The sequence below is a fragment of the Bactrocera neohumeralis genome, chromosome 6 (assembly GCF_024586455.1).
Source record: "Bactrocera neohumeralis isolate Rockhampton chromosome 6, APGP_CSIRO_Bneo_wtdbg2-racon-allhic-juicebox.fasta_v2, whole genome shotgun sequence".
In the NCBI taxonomy this organism is placed as follows: Eukaryota; Metazoa; Arthropoda; class Insecta; order Diptera; family Tephritidae; genus Bactrocera; species Bactrocera neohumeralis.
In genome coordinates, this window is record NC_065923.1 from 7,180,501 (window position 1) to 7,203,021 (window position 22,521).

Sequence of the window (22,521 nt, forward strand, 5' to 3'; positions counted from 1 at the left end):
GCTTTTATTTTTTTATTGGAAAATTTACAATTGGTATTTTGTATCTAAATTTAATGAAAGAGTCAAAGCAGATAACTCCATATTGACCACAGCTGTTAATTGTTAAATTTAAAATTTTAATGAACGTTTTATAAACATAGGACTTATGATATTATGATTCACAACTGGAACATTGAGTGTGAATTGGCATATGGAGCACAGCTCGATGTAGTTGTTTGTTAACAGCAAAATCTTAACCGTCTTTTCTGGATTATAGTTTCTGTTACGCTTGCGTTGGATACTGAAACAAGATTGTTATTTGCGGGAGGCTACAAAAGCATTACAAATTTGTTGCTATTTTTGATAGAAATCGAAAATGAACATAAAGAAATGGTAAATAATGGCGTTCATTACAGTTGAACTTCCGTTATTCGAATCACCATAATCCAAAAAAAGTTTTCATTCAAACAAAATGCAACAAAAAGCTGTAAATATAGATTTACACACAAGTTATTTATTTCTTTCACATAAAGTAAAGTATAAAACATGTATTCTGTAATTTTTTGGGCTGAAAGGGTTGTTTCAGTGAAAAGGGATTCTAAACTGTTTAGTGCTTTGTATTGATTGCCAGTTGTAAAATGCGTATTTAAATAGGAATTTAAAATTGCAAAGGAATGCATTATATAATTTTGGAAGGCCAGAGCAATTGTTTACAAAGTGAGATTTCCGCGAAAGATGCGTCTTAGAGAATCACGTGCCGATTAAAAAATTTCGATTTATAGAAGGAAAGTGGTACGAAATTTGACTTCTATTGCCAAATCGAAAATTATAGTTGTGGAGAACTTCGAGTTATGAAAGTTTAACTGTAGTTGCGTTTAAATTGAATTTGTTCGTTTGTTATGAAAATACTCAATTTTTATGTATTGACTCAGTTTTTCAAGTTGATTAATATTGATAAATAATTAATCTTAAAATTAATTTGCTAACTCTTAGTTTATACGAATGCAGCATCATTCATCAATAAGCAATGTAAATTCTTAATAAAATATTTCATAGCAAAGCAGTGTAGAAATAATTACTATGTAAAAAATTCATAAAGCGTTTAAGGAGTAAAGATTTTTTTGAAAATCATTTATCCAATATTCGGCGACATAATCGTCCAGAAGAGTCGTTAATACGAACCAATCATGAATCGGTTTCGCACCACGTTTACTCTAGAGCATATGGTGCGCACCGAAGATGCTATTGCTGCCTTGAAAGAACATTTGCCATCGCGTATTACAATTGGAGTTTCTTTTGTGTTCTTATAAAATCCAACTGGTGCAAGAATTGAAGCCATCAATCCATCAATCGCGTCACGCGCTTGTTGAACGAGTCCAAAAGGAAATGGTCACCGATGCCGATTTTCACAAAAAAGTTTTGTGCCATTTTCGAGTCGCCGTTACATTCTCAAAAGTCTCTTTACCATACATCAACACAACGATTAGTTGTGAATCATTAAATTATAAATTAAGGAGCTTTGATCCGAAAATTTAACATATAATTCAATATTAGAGCGGTATCCGCTTGTAACATTGTTCATTCAAATTATGGATTCAGTTTTCGGCCTAGCAAACAAACTCTGTGTTGCTGAATCACACATTTAATTAAAAAATAGTTTCAAATAAAATCATATAAGAGCTGAACTTCAAAATTAGTATATGTGTATGTATGTACACAAGTTAAACAATCACAATGAAAGAGAGCTTTAATTTGCATGAATACTTGAAAATAGGAAGTATAGCTCATAACCTAAAAATTTATGAAAAATCACTCTACTAATTAATTATTAATTAACAAGATATGCTCAAATGGGAACAATGGATAGCATTCCTTATGAATTATGTAGAGAACTACAAACAGTTATACTATATTTAAAAGTTTATACTTTTTAAAAAGGATAGGAAAATTTGCCAAAAAAATTGCTTTCAAATCAAAGTAATGAAGGTCAATAACAGTAGAATTACTGATTTACTCAGTTTAGTCTGTCAACTGACTACATAAGTAAAAATAGAAGGATTCATGTAAAAAAATAAATTTTTCGGTGAAAACTATGAATTAAGACATGTTTTGCAAGCTTGACGGTTGTGCAATTGAATTGATTAATTCTCAATTTCAATTTTAGACAATCCAACATACTTTTTTGAATGAGTGCAGCATTAGCACCGATATTAATACAACATGTATATCTGTATAGATCGTTTCTATTTAGGGGGATCCCAGATTTGAAATTAGTCGCGTTCAGCAATTATATATGAGACACTAGCCTCTGCTGAATTACAACTATATTTATAATCAAAATACGAGGATTTCAGGATGGAGCTTGGTGCAGTTTACAAGCAGAAAAAGATTAATATGATTTTTATCATATTTACAAATATCTTAAGTATGTTAAAATTAAAAAAAGTGAATTAGATGTGACTATGAATTTGAGAGAATATGGACTCTCTCGCTTCGTAAAGCAAACTCCTTGGTATACGACATTTAAGTCAGCTTACTCATATTATATATTAAAAGTACTTCATTGCGAATTAATTGCAAAGATTCTATAAGTTTTTTGTATCACTTTTTACTTGGAAACATCCTGATCCAGCATCGTTTCATCCTTCTTAAGTTCGGGTATACTATCAAAGTCGTCGGGCAGATCACAACCCAAATAGGCCTCATTGTCCACACAATATTTGATACACGAACGCCAACAGTGATCTAAATAAAGCAAATGGGGGTTGCCAAATATGAACATCAGGTAGCGTGCACGTGAAATTGCTACATTCATGCGTTTGGCGCTTTGTACGAAACCGAGAGCGTGACGCAAATCACTGCTGATTAATTTCAGTGAGGAGCGCACTGTAGATATAAGGATGATGTCACGTTCCTGTAAATTCAAAGAGTGCCCATGAATAGGGAAAGTGCTATTGAATAATTAAATAGATCTTCTAATCACAAACCTGGCCCTGGAACTCTTCTACGGAACCGATTTTCGGCATAGCAATGTCAGCTTCGATAAAAAGGGTGCGTAAATGCTTCACTTGCTTCAAATAAGGTGTTATTATTCCAATATTTTCTGGTTGAATGCCTTGACGATATAATTTGATGGCCATCAAAAACACCTGAAAATGTTCACAAATTTTCAAATAATTTAGCTTTTTCCATATTTTCATTCTAAACAATTTCGTACATTTCTCGCTTCCAGTGGATTAAACCATGATGGTGAATCGGATTCCTGTTTATTTTCACTGCGAGTGCCATAAAAAAAAATTCCGTGTGTCTTAGGTCGCTTCTCCGAGAGAGGCAATAGTACATCAAGTTTCTTTAACATTTCAGCTTCACGCGAACTTTTTTCATTGACCATTGGTCGCAGTTCGGAATCATAGAACAACTCGCTATATACGTTGAGTATGGACGGTAAGGAACGGTAATTATAGAGTAATTTGGTGACCAAGCGTGGATCGAATCCGGAAGTGTCGGGGAAACGCATCACGTCGCGTAAGTAGGGCGTACGACCTAGTATGCGTTCGAGTAGTGATATTGATAAGCCACGATCCGTTGCAAACCGATTAATCACTATAGCTGGTAGCTGATGTGGATCACCGGCCAATATAACTTGACCGCGCGTTTGTGACACTAAACACACGGGCACGATCACTTCGGGTTCAGTACACTGACCAGACTCATCGATGAGCACATGTGTAAAATGTCCAGGTGGGAAACCCATTTGCAGAAAATTACCAAGGGTAGTGCAAGTACTGATAGTTAGCCGATGACGGCCGAGATATTTCATTTGACAACGTAATTTCATGCCTGATTCAGTCACAATCATCTGTAAAGGAAAAGCTGTTATGAAAGTTGTACTCTTTGGGTAAATGTATCTACAAACCGAATCGTCACAAGTGCCATCGGCAGCCATATCTACGGTAGCACAATAAGGCATAAGATGTTCCGGCACTAGTTCTTTTTCAATTTGATTTTGCGATACTAAGCGGACAAAATCTCCCGGTTGTAGTTGTTTACTTTCTATTAGACGCGTTGCTATCAAATCTGCTGATCCATTCGAGGGAGTGCCAATAAGTAAACGTGAACTGGGTATGAGCTTAATTAGCTGTAACATGGTTTCGACAAGTGTCATGGTTTTGCCTGTGCCCGGTGGTCCAAATATTACATAAGGTATATTCTTCGCTTCACCTCTCAAAACATTACGTATGGCGCGCTTTTGTATTGGATTCAACATCGGATTAAACCATGGATGGTGTTTATCTTGTAGCATAAGATTATCGTCACTGTCTAATTCGATTTGAAGTTGTGGCTCCTCACGCATGTGTACACGTGAAGGAAACAGAAATGGCTCTCCCAAATGCTTTATTATACGGTTAACTGCAAAGTGTTGTTTGCGAAAAGAAAATCGGGAATAATAGAATTCCAAACGAAAATCTTCACCGTTATATTTGGACTGAAACCCTTCGTTAAATTTCAACAATATACGATTGAAGAGAACTTTATGAATTACGCCATCATAGCTACGCTTATCGTTATCATTACTCCAGGGATTTATAGCGCGTACCGTGTCACCGATAACGAGTGACGGTCGACGTTCCGATAGGTTTTCTATAGTAAGCGATAAAAACTCCCCGTCGCGTGTGAAATGGGCCCTCTCTCTATCATAATTACGAAAATTTACAAAATATTCGATTTCTTCCAAAAATACTAATGTTTGGAATCGTATTGTATAGTTCTTTATGTTCAGCTCTTCTTTTAAACAAGGAAACATGTTTTCCACGCTGTCTATCATTTCTTGTCGGCTCGTCGATGTCAAATAAGCATTACGCAACCGTTCGGGCACCTCATAATAGGCAATTCTAAGTGATAGAAAACGGCGCTTTGTTGCCAAGCCTACACCTGGTATGACTTCGCCTTTGTTCGACCACACTTGATTGGCGTAGTATCGAGAGCGCTGTCGTAGATTTTGCACACCACCGTTCAGTCCATTTATTGTGCTACGATTAGGTTGAGCCAGTGCGGCCTCCGCTTCTACCTCGGTCTCACAAACTACCACTGAAATGGAACGCTTCACGCGGAATTTTTCAAATTTAATAACAAAAAATTCACGCGATTCTCCATAAAATTTCGATTCTACTTCGAAAACTAATGCGCGACTACTGTGAGCTGGGATCTCAAACGCGGTATTATCGTGCTCGGGGTCTATAAGTTTCACTTGTGAATCTCGTCGGCGTCCCAAAAAATCGATGGAAAGTACACGCATATTTCGTTCTATATTGTTCTTAATGACAATCTCGATACGTTTGGTCTGAAAGGTTGAGGAAAAAATGCAACGTGCATCTTCAGAAACAGTGATTGCATGATTGCTTTCTTTCCGTGAGTTCAAGGCTGAAGGTATTTCACCTTTAGATGTAGTTTCTGCTTTGGAGGAGGTAATTACTTGTGGTGATTTACGTTCCAATAGGGATAATTTAACACACCGCCAGATGTATGGATCCTGTAGATATTTAAAATTAAAATTTCTAATTAAAATGTATATCCCACTTTTTTTACGTATGTGTACTTACACGTTCACATTCGATGAGATCTGCCAAAACTATATCGCCGACATCTAGCTTACAAGAATTAGGCACAACGTCAAAGGTGAAATAGCAATCATTATTTAGTACTCCCCAGTCGGTATTTAAACGTCGCACTTCGCATTTTTCTTGTTTTAGTAAACGAGCGGGATGTACACTTACCTCTTGCAGTATTTCACCTTGTCGATTCACGAAATGCTCATCACTTTGTACGTTGCAACAGATGTATACACGATCACCAGCTTGTGGTATAAAATCTATTTCTATTGTGTCTAAATTAATGTTCATCAGTTTGTGTTCGGTATCCACGACAATAGCACTTGGTTTACGCTCCATTATAAGTCCAAGAATATTTCTTTGATGCGTATTGAAGAACGTCGGCTTTTCATTGCGTAATTCAGCTATTTGCTGCTCAATCTTAAAAGGAAAAAATATATATACATTATTTATTTTTATTTATATAAAATAAGCATCAAAACCTTATCTGTGCTTGGCATTGATTCGTCCCAAAACAGTTCGGAAACTTCATTGATTTGCACCACTTTTATATGGTCACTATGAACTTGTTGATATGCCAAATATTTTACATGACAGCCGACCTTAAGTTCGCTCGCAAATCCTCCAGCCGCTTCGATATCAAAAAATATTGCATGATCAATTGTACCATGGTTGCTTTTTAACGTTGTTATAACACCTAAAAAAATTTTATAAATAAATCTTTAATTAAATAAAGCAATATTTTCGTTCTCCAAAGACTTACCAAGCCGTTGAAAACATTTATCCTCATCATTACTAGACAAAGTACCATTTTGCGGTGCGTTAATAGATCTTAACACGTTTTGCATGTTAAAATTCTCACCCTTTTTGATTTTTTCATTTTCTTCTTTTTCAATTTCTGTGTCCAAATGTCTCTGCTCCTCTTCTAGTTTTTCCGCAAGTAAACGTTTTTGCTTCTCAGCATCCATAGAATCCCACAAATTTTTAAAAAAGGACAACATTTTTATTTTGAATATATAAAATATGTGTGTCTAAAACTTGGAAGAAATCTTTAGTATTATTATTCATTCAAGTGATTATAGCGCCTTCCTATCTGCGGATTCATACATCCAGTCTGTCTCACTTATATAATTTAATTCTTTGCGGAGGTTTTGTAAACGTTTTTGATAAGAGTCAGAAATTGTTTGTTTATAGTCGTCTTCTGTGAGCACTATTGAATGACAACGTGAAAAGGTTTTATCCGTTTGGGTCTCCGGTTTCTTCACCTGCATGAATGAACACTTGAAACAATTCTTTATTGCTAAATTTGTGCGCTTACCTCTCCACCAATTGCAGTTTCAGATGTACTCGGCAATTCTTCAGTAATATTTCCAGGCTGGTGCATGATACAAAAAACAACTCACGTTTTTACAAGTTATGAGTTAGCGTGAAAACAAAAGTTCAACAGATCTCAACAATTTTCAAATCGGCGTTTATCAAAAAAGAAGCCGGAAAATCTGATGTACGTTCTCTGAAATGAATAATGAGGAATAATCTGAATTCAAACATAGGGTGCTAAACTAATAACCTTCATGACCTTTATTTAACTATGTGGATTTTGAATATATCAAAATAATTTCTTTATATTTTTAAATACACGAATTGTTTCTCATTTGAAACTGAATGAAGCTTAATATTTTAATATTTGTTTTTTATTTTAAGTGCATGCATATAGATACATGTAAGTATTTAATATGAAAAAATAAACAAGTCCCCCAATCAGTCTGTGTTCAAACCATTCGAAAATATTTTCTTCTAGTGTATATTTTAGTTGCTGCGATAAATGTCAAAATACGACACACCATCCAATTGACATTGTAGGCACCACACTTTTCTTTAACCGAGTTACGTGCTTTGCATTTCTTCTGGCTTTGTTATTTGCAAAATATTTGAAACAATATTTATAAATTAACTTGAAGAAAAAGTGTTGTAAATTTGGTTTAGAAAATCGATTGAAAGAAACGCTTAACGTTTTAAATAGTTAACAGTGTATAGCAGGAGATCGCAACAGCAGTAAAGTTGACTGAATCGCGGAGTTATTTCGTTTGCATTTACGTGGAGCGGCGGCGGCTGAACGTGTTGAAATTGCGCGAGGAAAAATGGTTAAGGCTAAAAAGGGCAAGAAAGAGATAGCAACCAGCGCGGTTGGAGGTGTTTCGTCCGGTGATGAAATGTAAGTGCACCAGGATGTTTTGAAATGGTGAAGTGCCCAGGCATATTTTAAAAGGGTTATGACTCCTTAATAACGGCTAAAAACAAGTTTGCGATGTCTGAAAGAAGTGTGCGGGGAAATTTGCTGCGTTGTCAAATCTGCTTGAGTCGTTAAAAGTTATATTTACGCTATGCGAATATACGAGTGCAAATATGAGTTTTTTGTATTTAAACATTTTATACATATAAGCTTTGGTTAACAAATTAATTATATTTCGCGTAAACTTCTAGGGACCAAACTGAACTTCAAGAAGCTAACATCGATTCCGATGCCGAGCAGGACAATGTAAGCCTAAAAAACAAGAAGAATCAACAAAAATCGACAAAAAAGAATAAGAAAAATCGAAAAGATTCAGAAGAGGCAGAAGATGAAGTGGATAGCATCACAACTGGTGTTAAGAAGTTAGAAATGAAAGGAAAGTCCAAAAACAAAGGCAAATCAAATCAGATTGATTCAGATGATGAAGTAGCCGATGGCAATAAGGAAGAAGAAGCACCAGCAAAATCCAAAAAAGGTAATAAAAAGAAATCTGCTTTCGAACTACTGGCCGCAGACGACGATGATGAGGATTATGAAGCTAACCCACCCCAGGATATTGAAATGTTAGAGGAGGAAGATGAGCCAGTTAAGCAGCCAAAAAAAGAAAACAAAAATGCCGGTAAAAAAGGTAAAAAATCCAAAAGGGGAAAAGATGATGAAGAAGATTTAGATCAAATCTTAGCAGAACTTCAAGCTGAATATGCGGGAGAGACATCAACTACCACCACAAATGTGGTTGCTCCCGATGATTTGGACGACGAGGAATTTACCAAGAAGAAGAAAAATAAAGGCAAACCACAGAAAAGCGCTGTTGAAATTTCAGCACCTGAAGCAGATGAAGCTGCTGGTGGTGGTAACGATGATGAGGAAGGAGGTACAGTTAAAACCGCTGCACAAAAGAAAAGAGAAAAGAAGGAGCGTCAAAAACGAGAGGCAGCTTTGGCTAAACAACGAGGGCCACCACAAACGAAGTCGGAAGTAGTGGAAAATGTAGAGGAAATAACTGAAGCTATAAATTTGGCAGAAAAGACTGAAGATAAAGAGGTTCAACCTCAATCAGAAGCTAGTGGTGGGGGTAATGAAGACTCCGGTGCGATTGCAGAAGAAGAGTCGGGAAAGGATAAAAAGAACAAGAAGAAAGGTAAAAAGGATAAAAAGACCGAAGATGAAGAACCGAAGAAGGATAGTAAAAAGAAAGGAATGTCCGCGGCTATGGTGGCTGCTATGCAGGAACGCTTGAAACAAATTAAAGAGGAAGAAGAGCGACAGCAAAAATTGGAAGAAGAACGGATAAAGCAAGAAGAAGAACGTGAGCGGCTTCGTTTGGAAGCCATAAGGCTGGAAGCTGAGCGCAAAGAAAAGAAGAAGCAAAAAGAAGCGGAAAGAAAAGCCCGACTTAAAGCAGAAGGCAAACTTCTTACTAAGAAACAGAAAGAAGAACGAGCAAGAGCGCAAGCGATGTTAGAAGCTTTGAAAGCCCAAGGACTCGAAATACCCGATCCAACTGAGAAGAGGCCAACAAGATTAGGTAAATCGTATTGTTTTTTTTTTGTTGATCTTGCAATTCATTGTATCATGTTTTTTTATTTGTAGGTACACGCATTCGTCCAAAGAAGAAAGGACCTGCCAAAGACGAACAAGCTGAAGCTGAAGCCAAAGCTGCTGAGGAAGCCGCTGCAGCTGCAAATGCCCAACAAGAGTCATCTGAAAAGAAGGAAGTTATTAAAGAGTCTTGGGATGCCAGCGATTCGGAAGAAGATGCCAATGGCGATGACGATACATCCCAAGCTACTACTACTACCACAAATAATGACGAAAAGTCCAACAGTGGTGGAGAAGCTGCAGTTTCGGGCACAACTGGCAATGCTGCAGAATCATCCGATGATGAATCTGAAGATGATGAAGAGTCTGAAAGTGAATCTGAAAGTTCAGCTTCTGAATCTGAAAAGGAAGAAGCCATTAATACGAATGACGCGGAGGCTCGTCGGCTACGTGCTGAAGCTCGTATTATAAAGCGTCAAGATGATGCAGAGAAAAGGCGTACTGTAGATGATTTGCGCGCCGCTGTAGTATGTGTACTCGGTCATGTCGATACAGGAAAAACAAAAATTTTAGACAAATTGCGTCGTACTCATGTGCAGGATTCCGAAGCTGGTGGCATTACGCAACAGATCGGCGCAACAAATGTTCCAATCGATGCAATAAAAGAACAAACTAAACCTGTTTATAATTCATCAAGTTTCGAATTTAAGTTGCCTGGCTTACTGATTATCGATACTCCTGGTCACGAATCGTTCAGTAATCTAAGAAATCGTGGATCATCACTCTGTGATATTGCTATTTTGGTGGTAGACATTATGCACGGCCTGGAGCCTCAAACCATAGAATCAATTAATTTACTTAAAAAAAAGAAGTGTCCGTTCATTGTCGCACTAAATAAAATTGATCGATTATATGATTGGAAGGTGATGGCTCGTCGAGACGTTCGTGATGTTCTAAAGGAACAACAAGCCAATACACAGCTTGAGTTCAAGCAACGTTCGAAGGATGTAATTCTCCAGTTTGCTGAGCAAGGTCTAAATGCTGCACTTTTCTATGAAAATCCTGATCCGAAAACATATGTTTCATTGGTTCCAACCAGTGCAATAACTGGCGAGGGTATGGGCAATTTACTGTTTCTTATTGTGGAGTTTTGCCAAAAGATGTTGCCGAAACGTTTAATGTACTCAGAAGAGCTGCAGGCAACAGTATTGGAAGTTAAGGCTATTCCGGGTCTTGGCACCACTATCGACGCGATTTTAATAAATGGCAAACTTCGGGAAGGTCAAACAATGATATTGGCGGGTACAGATGGGCCAATCGTTACTCAAATACGTTCGCTTCTCATGCCTCAACCAATGAAAGAGTTGCGTGTAAAGAATGCTTATATTGAACACAAAGAAGTAAGGGCCGCCCAAGGTGTTAAAATTGCAGCAAAGGATTTAGAAAAGGCTATTGCTGGAATTAATCTGCTCATAGCACACAAACCGGATGAAGTGGAAATTTGCAAGTAATTGTTTTGAAATAAATTTTATTTTCGATTGAATTAATAAGAAGCCTTAAACGTTTGCAGGGAAGAAGTTGCGAAAGATCTAAAGAGCGCTTTAAGTCATATAAAACTTGCGCAAACTGGTGTGTATGTGCAAGCTTCCACTCTGGGCTCGCTAGAAGCTTTGCTAGAGTTCTTAAGAACGTCTAAAATTCCGGTAAGTTTAACATACTAAATTGAGTATATGACTGTTATTTTTTAAATTTTTAATATATAACAGTATTAATTATTGTAAAAAAGCAGATATTTGACTTAGGGCCATGCTCAATGTCTGGTTAGTAGCCATGTGTCAGTTAAGTTATAGTCAAATTTACCACGACTCCTTAAATGTAAAGAACCTTTTTTAATCAGAACATAACCGACAGATAGCTGTCAAACAGACATTGAGAAAATGGCTCGTTATGTTTTATAAAACATAAAGATAACTAATAATATGCATTCATAACCTTCGAATATTAAAACTATTTGCAATATATACTTATATACAATATACAACTGATAAGTTAGATTGTAAGAAAGCGTACCGGTTAATTTTTTACATATGTTTTTAGTTACAAAATCTAATATAATTAAGATTTAGATGTAAAAATGAATTATGAGACTTTCATAATGGTATAACTAAAGATATAACGTTATTTGAAAAGGGTACGTTCAATTAATAATTGTGTCATATGTTAAAAAAAAGTGGCATCACTGATGGATACGTACACAATAATCAGCTGTTTATAACACTGTATAACAGTCTGACTTTTTACAAAGAGATTCGAGTGAAATGTGCTGCCGAAATTGAAAGAAAGTAATTGTCTGCCATTAAGCATTTAATTTAAATTTAGAGTGAGTTTGAAATGTATTCGTAATTTACGTGATAATCTTTATTTTATGCACAGGTGCGGTATTTGCTTTAAGCATGTGGACATAAACTTCGAAGTAACCTGACATATTGATTGGGCTTCAAGCAAGCAATTGCAAATTTACTTTGTTGGTATCTGGTATATTGCTTTTTCTTACAGTTTTGTTTACATACTTCTGCTTTCTATTCGGATAAATAGGTTTGGGTATTTTCAGCTTTAAGGAGTTTAGAGCACTCTTACTAGTATGCTATACTAGAGTTGATGAGTATTGAAAATAGTAAATATGATCTAACACATATATATGATAGCTAATTCTTATTTAGATATAGTGCCGTAATCTCGCGACTAACATAACCAAGGTGGCGTACAAGTTATTATTTGTTTTGAGAGAAGGTCATATTGCCAATTCTTAAGTGAAAATGTTCTTGTTATTTCAAAAAGCTTTATGTGTAATTGGAATTGTCCCGTATTAATATCCGAAAAATGCTTATTAGAAATATTGTTGTAACGACATATCTACTATAAAATGTTCTCCAAATCGGTTGTCGTCGTATTGGGATGTTAGTCTGTTATTCTATCATTGAGGCATGAAATGCATGTTATGAAAATAAGCAATCAAACTAAATTTGTAGGTTTAAATGCATGAAGCTTCACGCAAATTTCATAATAATATATTATCCACCTCCCTATTTTTTACTTCAACTGTTATAGCGGTAAAAAACCAATAATTTTGAGATATACTCTTGAATTTAAAATTATTGGCCGTATAACAATTCGGATCCCTTCTGGTTATGTCGCGGAAACGACTTTTTACATAACATGTTTGTCACATGTGTTCCGCTATGCATTGGAACTTTTATTACCAACAAAAATCTATTTATTTCAAAACTACTGTTTAAGGTCTAAATTAACATTTTTTGAATTAAAAAAAAATGAATTAACGTATTAATTCTCGGCTAACCTTACTGATTCGTTCGAATGCCATAATTTCTGTAATAATTAACGGACAGCAAACATGTTTATTTAGTGACTATAGAAAATTCAAAATTAAAAGGTCTTGCCGGAACTTAAAAATGGTGAAGAGAAAACTGATAATTAACCTAATTTAAAATAAAAAATAAATATTTGTCTTGCCGGAACTTAAAAATGGTGAAGAAGTAAATATGTATGTATATGAATATACAAATATCCATACGAACACACTTATGTATGTCCATATTTTGGACGGAAATGTGACCGGAAGTTAGTAAAATTCATATCAAAGCAACGCAGAAAAGTCTAAAATTACAAAAGTGGGTCGTCGCGTTGGTGGCAACGCGATCAATGCAATTCTGAATATTTACTTTGCTTAGTTTATAGGGTATTCTACCAACAAATATACTATATGTATTAAAATTTAACAAAAAAATGGCTAATTTAACTTTCTAGTTTACCTTACTCGAGTTTTTAAGTATATCGATGCAATGATAAAACAAAAATTTAATTTGCGTATTAAAAGGGCGTAAGGCACTAAATAAGAGCTCAACACCACGTGGCTTGTGGATATCTTCGTAAAGTAACGAAACGTGTTTGTATATCTATTTTATCGCTTCAGTCTGTTTTTTCGATCTTAATTCCCCCATATTATCTATAAACTTATGTACATACATATCTATTTTCACAATATAATTAATATACATATGTTCCATCTGAAAGCTAATTTACCAAATCAATATTATACAAATTGTTTAAAAATGTTTAAATATATGTATAAATTCAACATATTTCCCACAACACATACTGTATGTACACTTGTCACCGATAGAGGTGTTTTAAAAAAATTCCCACTAAACTACTATTCGGCGTATTCAACCATATTTGCATAAATTTACTAAAAATGTATGTGAACTCGTCGAAAAGCGCAATAAATGGAAACTTGTATAACCGAAAATAATGAATAATAATATTGTCGTCTTGCTATTTTCTCAGCCTACGCCAACGCAACCCTACCTAAACTATAAAGAACAGGTTGAGAAAAAAGTCATTAGGGATACCTTGTAAGAAATTTTTAACGACTAAAGTATAAAAGTTCTGAAAATTACGCATTAGAAACACAAGTTTACAGTAATTTTTCAACTGTGATGTTAGAGGCTGTTTCTTGCTGATTTTGGGTTTGCTAAAACCGAAAATTGTAGTAAAAATTTCATAACACGCAGGTTTTTTGTATTGCACTCAAGAGGTGTTGGGTTCAAAAAAATCTACTAAAATGACAAAAATAGCTATACTAGAAATATTTCTGAACTCAAATACAGCACATCAGTCGCAAAATTTTCCTTCAAATTTGTTGAGTAGTGTAATTATTATGATAATTCTGTCGCAAACTCATATTCAATGGCTAATGGATTTTTATGAGGAAAAATTGATTTTTCGAACCACTTCGCCCAATCGCGGCAATTTTTTCTCTCAGGGCGAGTTGCTAGCGTAATACTCACGCCCTACAAGTAAAGAGCATAATTTATTCCGTTTAAATATTCATAATTCACATGTAGTTTTATATGTATCAGCTGGTAATTTCAAAAGTTATTACACAAATATTCAACAATCGTAAATAAAAGATACCTGCATGAACATTTCAGCCATAGTCTCATGCTAATTAGATGCGCAGCTTCACTAGCATGTATAACTCATTCATAGTAATGCATTATTGTATTTGTTGTTGATGTTATTGAGTAGGTTGACCGACACATTGCTTTTAGTCTCTTCACACGGTTTATAAAGTGGTGTGGGCGACATTACAAAGGTACATATTTGAATTTATTATGAATGAAGTTGCCTTTAATCTAGTGTATTCCACATAATTGACTATACAAATATACCTATAATATAAGTTTCAGATTAAATTGTTAGTAAGGTATAATTTCTTGAATGAAAATGAAACTAATTAGTAGACTGACATCTTCAATGGATTGGTCCTTAATGTTTTCAAAGCATAATATTTGTTTTATTACTGGAGAGCAGGAAGGGGTAAGACCTGAATGGTAGCAAATTAACTCTTTGGTACTTAAACCGGATGGCAAGGTTAGCAAATATCGTATATTCGGTATAAGAAATAATATTCAATAATTCAATAATAATACAAATCTTCAGTATCGCTTTCAAAACATTCTTTTGAACCGATGCAAGCATGGTATAAGCCTCGGCTGGCAGCGCAATTCGCTAGATTCTTGGACATTTTCTTGACCTTATTCATAAACACACGTTTCGTCATTAGTAATGATGTGTTTGAAAATGTAGCTCAGCTACCTCATCAAGTATAGGTTGTTTTTGTTGTTGTGCCGGCAGAAAAAAAACCGGGACCCATCCGGTTGTGTAGACCCGACTGTCATGGGAACGGTTATCAACTGTATTATGGGTTTGCGACCTCTCCTCGACGTCTTTTTTTCTTTGAAGTCTTTTGGTACGAGCATTGAGACGCTTCACACCCAAAACATTGACCTGTTCTCGTCGTAAACAAACAGCTGCCAAACACTAATTGACATATGGACATCAAACTTCACACGAACATAAAAAAGGCTGTATCAATCTGAAAAAAATATATTTATCGATTAATTTGTACGCGCAGTCCAAATGGACTAGTACTGGCCACATTTTATCATAACATATTGTGTCATACATAAATACAATGTATAAATACCGTAGCATTTAAATAATTCGATCGCGCATTTAAGGTTTCCATTGCCAATTAGGTGGCCGATAAGTCGTTGCCAACAACGAACAACATCGAAATATTCGCCGATAGCGATGAATAAGCAGCACTAAAAAGCTCCTATGAAAATGCCCGACGGAATACAGCATTAGCGAGCCAATAAATGCTAAACTAAACAAATCTAAATGAAATTAGCGTGAAAAGTGTCATTGACTTCCTAAAATACTCGCATAATGAATGATTTCTTTCTTGGCGCTGTTCTCAATATATTGCACATATGTACATACATAAGAATGTGTACATGCTTGCTTGTGTGCAGCTAAAGGCCAATGCAAAACATACGCAGAAGCCTTTCCCAGATTTTAATGAATCAATTTTAGTTAATGAATGAATGAATGTGGAAAGCGAAGAGTGAAGTGATCTAGTGTCTCATTACCGTCTGGCAGGCGTTCAATTTGCTTCTGAAATAAACAAAAACCAAAATACGAGTACATTCGAGCGCAAACAATTATTTTTTGTGCATCATCAAAAAATATATGCCCCGTTGGTGAGGTGTTTTCTAATCTGAAAGTTGTTTGCTGATTGTGGGGGACAACCTTGTAACAATTTACACTCATACCCATCTGTGGATGTGTGTGTACCATAAGTGTATGTATGTATGTCACTGCGCCTGTGTCCGCTGAACAGTTTTTGTTTGCACTATCGTGTTTAATGCAATTCTCTCATTAGGTGATATTTCGATAAAGTCGATTAATTCTGGTTTCAATTTTAACGAATTTTGTTCTCGTTTTTCTTAGAAGCTAAGATAGAAAGCCTATTGGGTTATGTATGACCCGAGATATTTTCAAATGAAAAACAATTTGCTTTTCAGTTGTTCTAAGGCTGTTTGAATGGTATTCGTGAAACCTTTTAGGATTGGAGGCATCGGTTCAATATACTTTGCTTATGGTTTGTGTCTAATGGTTTTAGTTTTAGACCTTGGGAAGTGTTTGTCAATGGCCAACTCCAAATATCCAATACCACTTTTGTAATTTCAATTTACATCACTTACTGACTTCGTTGACAATTTTTGTAAAAAAAATTTCTTGATAGGAAAATTTTAGTTTTGTAAATTTTGGTATTTTTTTGTGTTTCGCTATAATTTTTGTTTGGTTTATAAATTTATTTGTGTGTGTACGTAAAATACGCTCTTTGCAGATTTGAGCAGTCAGAAATGGACCGCAATGTCAGAGATCGGCCTCGTCATCCGCCTGGAATGCGCGGTCGCGATATCGGAATGTTCTATCGCAACCTATCGAAAAGGAAAAAATCAAAGACAGACACGCCCACGATTAAATTGGGTCCATGCGTGAGTGTTCCCCAAACCGTGTTGGCCAAGGTTGAAGAGAGCTTACGTCGTTTCGAGCAGAGCTGTGAGGATGAGAAGGTGTTGAAAGATTTTGAGACGCAATTTCGGCATTTGCTATGCTCCGATTTCGAAGATTTCATTATCAGTACCAAGTCGACCAGTGTGGAACTACAGGACAATGAATTCCAAAATCAACGCTACAAATCCGAGGTATTGGCAAAGGAGCGTGATCCAGAGTTCCAACAGCGATATGAGCAACGTCTAAAATTACCGACTATGAAGCAAAGTGAACGCATATTGGCAGCGATCAAAGAAAATCAAGTGCTACTTATTGTAGGCAGTACCGGATGTGGTAAGACCACGCAGGTACCACAACTCATTTTGGATGATTACATCTTTAACAATCGTGGTTCACAATGTCATGTGGTGTGCACGCAACCGCGTCGTATTTCCGCCGTAACGGTTTCCGAGCGTGTAGCCTACGAGCGGCTCGAAAAATTGGGTGTATCGGTTGGCTATCAAATACGTTTGGAGAGTGAATTACCACGTGACAATGGCTCCATTTTGTACTGCACCACCGGCGTGTTACTGCAAAAACTGCAAACTGATCCACTGATGAACGCTGTTAATGTTGTTATCATAGATGAAATACATGAGCGTGGTGTCGAGACAGATTTACTATTGGCCTTGTTCAAAATCGTATTGCCCCACCGGCCCAATCTCAAGGTTATACTAATGAGTGCCACAGTTTCGGAGCAAGAATTCAGCGCCTATTTTAATAACTGTTGCACGATATACATCGAGGGCACGATGTTTCCCGTTAAGGTGAATTATTTGGAAGATATTATACAAGAGACTGGATTCACGCGTTTTCGAAATAATCCACACGAGTGTGCAAAAAATAAACCGCGGCAACATGGAAAACAGTTTAATCGCCAGAATGCTAACGACTTTGCATACACGGCAATGATGGAGCCATATTTGCGACAAATCAAGGACAAATATGATTCCCAAGTGCTGCAGTCCTTACGTTGCACTGACTCTGAGGGTTGCGAAAATCTGCAATTTATAGAGCATTTAATTTTCTACATTTGCGATACCAAGCCACCTGGCGCTATTTTGGTCTTCCTGCCGGGCTATGATAAAATCTCTAAACTCAATTCGATTCTGCTGAACCCCACCTTGCCGATAGGGCAGCGTTACTCCCGCAAGATACAAGTGTATCCTCTGCACTCAATGATGCCAACAATGTTTCAGAAGAACATATTTCAGCCGTCCCCTCCTGGAATACGAAAAATCATACTCTCCACCACAGTGGCGGAGACTTCGGTCACCATTGACGATGTGGTCTACGTGATCAACAGCGGACGCATGAAGACGAATAATTATAATGTCGAGGCTAATTTGCAGACACTGGAAGAGACTTGGGTAACAAAAGCCAATTCACAGCAACGCAGAGGTCGAGCTGGGCGTGTCCAACCCGGCATTTGTTATAATCTCTTTAGTCGCGCACGTGAAAAAACAATGATCGACCATCTCGTGCCCGAGATAAAGCGGAGCAAATTAGAATCCACCATATTGAATTTGAAAATGTTGCACATAAAAGATGTGGACCATTTTTTGAATACCCTTATGTCGCCGCCTGATAATCAAGCCATTACGAATGGTATAAATTTGTTGAAACGCATCAATGCTTTGGATGCGGAAGGTACATTAACACCTCTTGGCATGCATTTGGCACGTTTACCAGTGGATCCACAAATCGGTAAGATGCTTGTTATGGCGGCGCTATTTCGCTGTATGGATCCCATAACCACAGTGGCGGCAGGACTCTCATTCAAATCGCCATTTTATACGCCGCTTGGCAAAGAGAAGGACGTTGATCGAGTTAAACGTGATCTCTCGGCCAACAAGAGAAGCGACCATCTGTTAATCGACAATGTGATGCTCAACTATCGCGAATCATTGCAAGATGGTTCAGAACGGGATTTTTGTTATAAGAATTACTTAAATATCGCCACACTCGCTCAGCTGGAGGACATGAAGCGCCAATTTGCCAGTTTACTTCGTGCAGCGAGCTTCACCGAATCCGGCAGTTGCAATGCGAAAACCTCCAATGAGAATTCCAACAATATTCCATTGTTGCGCGCAATCATCGCAGCCGGGCTCTATCCAAATATGGCGTATTTAAGTAAAGTGCGTCGCACCAAGAATCATGTGAATGCTATACATCACCTCTCCACACCGGAGGAGCGTCGCATCAGTTTTCACCCATCCTCTGTGAACAGTAATGAGGCTTCCTTTGATTCGCACTATTTTGTTTACTTTCAAAAGCAAAAGTCTTCAAGCGTTTTCATTATGGACGCCACCATGGTCTTTCCCATGGCCTTGATCATATTCGGCGATGGCGTCGAAACAGGTTACACCGAGCATAAAGTGTTCTACATATCGGTAGCACGCACCTACTATTTCAAATGTGATCCCGGCACAGCGAAAATGATGATGGAGTTGCGTAAGCGCTTGGAATGGCTTATGCAAAAGCGTGCTCTAAACCCTTCACCAATCCAGCCAAACACTAGTGAAGACTACATAATTAAAGCCATTCAAATCCTTTTATCACTTGACGATGTGTACGACTACACTGATCAATATCTCTCATCCGATGAAGAACAAACCTAACCACAATTGTAAGAATATTTAGACGACCTTAATTTCAGAAATGTTACAGAGGCATTAAACGTTTATATCGTACTATATAAGTATGAGAAATTAATAAAGAAAAGTTTGAGTAGCAAATAAAAAACATTCTATTTTGTATTCAATTGCTTAACAGTTAAAGTTGTACATTAATCATACAGAGTTGTTGCATAATTTTTTTAGGGCAAAAACTGCAATTCAGTGAGCATTGGCCCAAAAAAATAATAATAATTGGAAAATATTGGACACCCTAATGTACAATTTAATTAAATTCCACGGGTAAATGATTCTTCAAAAAAATGTATATTTCTAAGTTGGTAGGACTGTTCTTAATTACTATGCCAAATATGAGCGCGATCTGTCTACTAGTTTGTTTATAGCAACTGCTTAAGTCGGTACACCTCTGTAGAGCGTTGCGATTTTTACAATCGTTGCGAATGTTGGAAAAGGTTTGCTGTGATTAAGTTTTATCAAATATACAAACCTACGAGTGGTATAAAGCCTTCAATGACGTCTCGTTCTGAACGACCTTCGACCTCTTCCGATGAAAATTTTATAAAAGTGGAGGATATAGTTCTTGAAAACCGTCAAAAAAGTGTTAGAGAGATAGCAAGAGAGCTCGACATCTCTCGCGAGTCCGTTAGAATGATTTTGGTGGATATTTTGGGTAGGAAACGCGTTCTTGTTCTTGCCGTAAATAGGTCTCTGGACATGCTTGATCGTGCGTATTCCGATCTCACATTCATGGAGAGCGTTATGATTGCCGAGACCGGATCGAATTAGAGGAAAAAAAACGAGGCGAAACCATAAAACACACGTTAAATGCACTCAAAAATCAAGGTGACTCTTATTGTTTTTTTCGATATTCGTGATTTGGTGCATCATGAATTTGTTCTGGAGGGGCAGACGCTCAATAAGATGTTATATTCATGTTTGCATGAGAACATCCTTCGAAAACGGCCGGAATTGTAGAAGAACAATTAATGGATTTTTCACGATGATAATGCCCCATCTCATCGAGTTACGATTGTGACTGAATCTAAAGACAAAAACACAATGAATGTCTTCGCTTAAACACGGATTTGGCTCCGTGTGATTTTTTCTTGTTCCCCAAACCGAAATTGCCGCTCCATGGAACCCTGTCGATCGAAGAGATAAAACAAAATTCGCCGAAGGAGCTGAAGACCATCGCAAAAAGTTCTTATGAAAATGTTTCGAGGAATGGAAAAATCTTTTTTATAAGTGTATTACATCTGGTGGCGATTACTTTGAAGGCAACAAAATAAATATTGAAAAATAATTAAATATTTTTCGTTTTATTTACAATTTCCGGGTGCTTTTTTCTCACAATATATAGCCATAGAACCTGTATGAAATGTTCGTATATCCGAAATGCAAAGCAATTTAAGAGTAGCAGCGAATTTCAGGTTAGGTAATCATTCTAATTAAGTGAAACGAGGTGCAAATGTTTACTAACCATTTAGTGTATTTGTTTATTTCAGCAGCAAGTATTTTTGCACTAATTGTTTAATCTGTCTATCACCTCGATAAATCAAATTGCTATTGAATTCTCCGCGATCGTTTTCAATTTTCCCTATCGAGCTGTTTCTTTTCCATTCCAATAATAATACATACATACATATGTACATATATATGTATTTAAATGCAATTGGTGTGCCCTCCCTGTGCTTGCTCGCCTTTTTTTATTGCCACATATTAGCATCTACATACAAACATCTGTATAAATAAGATATGTGTAAACAAATTAGATAATTGGCCAATATTTAGATAATATGTGTGCACGTTTTTTGTTTATATAAATATAAGCTTTGTGTATATGTACATACATACTTATGTACAGTTTTTATGCATTGAGTCCGATAAATTGTAACTTTTCAAAGTTTTCAACGGCATCAGATCTTTACTAAGGTGCTCAAACAAAACTTTCGCGTTAGGCTTCAAGATCTCTGGTATATCTGGTAATTTATGTTGTTTAATTTTTGCGGCGACTGTATGCCTGTGTATTCGCGAGCCGGTCCGCCAGCAAGTTACGCATACGACCAAATTCACTTCCCATAGCTCATTCATGCCATCGCTTCTTTGTATGTGACACCGGTTTTAGAAAGCTTGGAGGCATTTTATGAATGAACCTCTACACATACTTACATACATACGTGTGCAGTGAATTTTCTTGGCGCATTGAAAAAGTGCAATTATTTACATTATTAATTTCCAACATTACAAGAAATTTTTCTTACACATCACACGAGATTGCAGTTCTTCGTAGTGGGGAGCAGCATAAATATGTAATTTTCACATGTAGCTTTCGTATTGTTCCCCCATTTCCAGAAAATTACGGAATTCCCAGCGCTTACAATTTTTTTAAGGGGTCACATGGGTTTCCTCGGGTATACTAAAACAGCCCTTTTTTAACAATTTTTTCTTATACAAAATTTTATATATTTTATTAAACTTTTTTCTTGTTAAAAATATACGCTATTAGAAGAAAGTCTGAAATTTTTGGAAAAAAGTTATTTCAAACTCGGCCATTGCGACGCTATTTCCGGTGATCCCTCGGAAAGAAGAAACTGAAAATTTGATTTTTGGCAGACATTTTTACAAAAAAATTGTAAATTTCAGTGAAAATTTCGTGACATTTTTTCAAATAGTTGTAATCGAAAAAAAACCATCGTCCAAGTATTTAAGAATTATATCTCAAAAATCTGTGTAAAATTTAAGTAGATCTCGAGAAATCTTGCCAACCGACTTCAAAAACACAGTTTCGTGAAAAACGCGTTTAAAAACGGCGCACTTAGCCTAGCTAGTCTCGAGCGCACAAGTTCTCAAGCCTGTATCTCCGAAACTATTACTCAGATCAACTTGAAAATTTAGGACAATGAGATGTTATGCAACAAAGCCCGTTTTTAAGCCACTTTGATTTGAGTAATATTTAAAATGAAAGTGTCCTTTCGGG

The 22,521-nt window shown here is 36.4% G+C and overlaps 3 protein-coding genes across 9 annotated transcripts in view; 2 read left to right on the top strand and 1 right to left on the bottom strand.

Moving 5' to 3' along the window:
* Positions 1-473: 473 nt before the first annotated feature.
* Positions 474-6,668, bottom strand: LOC126761969 (probable RNA helicase armi). Its single transcript, XM_050478409.1, has 7 exons — positions 6,352-6,668; positions 6,071-6,285; positions 5,580-6,008; positions 3,896-5,509; positions 3,197-3,838; positions 2,967-3,128; positions 474-2,893 (listed from the first exon to the last, which is right to left on the bottom strand). The coding sequence occupies exons 1-7, from the start codon at positions 6,587-6,589 to the stop codon at positions 2,588-2,590; spliced, it is 3,606 nt and encodes a 1,201-aa protein (XP_050334366.1). The 5' UTR covers positions 6,590-6,668; the 3' UTR covers positions 474-2,587.
* A 763-nt stretch (positions 6,669-7,431) lies between these two features.
* The window catches only part of LOC126761968 (eukaryotic translation initiation factor 5B), a 56,993-nt gene continuing 41,903 nt past the window's right edge, over positions 7,432-22,521 (top strand). Inside the window, exons 1-4 of the mRNA XM_050478408.1 lie at positions 7,432-7,800; positions 8,070-9,406; positions 9,472-10,927; positions 10,991-11,123. Coding sequence (XP_050334365.1) covers positions 7,727-7,800; positions 8,070-9,406; positions 9,472-10,927; positions 10,991-11,123 — 3,000 coding nt within the window. The 5' untranslated portion in view covers positions 7,432-7,726. The remainder of the gene's footprint in view (positions 7,801-8,069; positions 9,407-9,471; positions 10,928-10,990; positions 11,124-22,521) is intronic.
* On the top strand, positions 11,689-19,655 carry LOC126761971 (ATP-dependent DNA/RNA helicase DHX36). 7 transcript variants are annotated; one of them, XM_050478414.1, is made up of 4 exons: positions 11,689-11,800; positions 11,854-11,944; positions 12,016-12,094; positions 16,700-19,655. In XM_050478414.1, exon 4 carries the CDS (start codon positions 16,716-16,718, stop codon positions 19,527-19,529), a length of 2,814 nt encoding a protein of 937 aa, XP_050334371.1. In that variant the 5' UTR covers positions 11,689-11,800; positions 11,854-11,944; positions 12,016-12,094; positions 16,700-16,715; the 3' UTR covers positions 19,530-19,655. The 7 variants fall into 7 exon arrangements, with proteins under 7 accessions (XP_050334371.1, XP_050334374.1, XP_050334372.1 ...); XM_050478417.1 differs by lacking the exon at positions 12,016-12,094 and having other exon boundaries at positions 11,854-11,955; XM_050478415.1 differs by lacking the exon at positions 12,016-12,094 and having other exon boundaries at positions 11,854-11,948.

Excerpts from the sequence above, each read along its gene's own strand:
- LOC126761969 (XM_050478409.1), bottom strand. The coding sequence starts at position 6,589 with ATGTTGTCCTTTTTTAAAAATTTGTGGGATTCTATGGATGCTGAGAAG. Across the intron at positions 6,009-6,070 it reads CAATGCCAAGCACAGATAAG|ATTGAGCAGCAAATAGCTGA; the intron begins GTTTTGATGCTT and ends TTTCCTTTTAAG. Across the intron at positions 3,129-3,196 it reads ATCCACTGGAAGCGAGAAAT|GTGTTTTTGATGGCCATCAA; the intron begins GTACGAAATTGT and ends GAACATTTTCAG.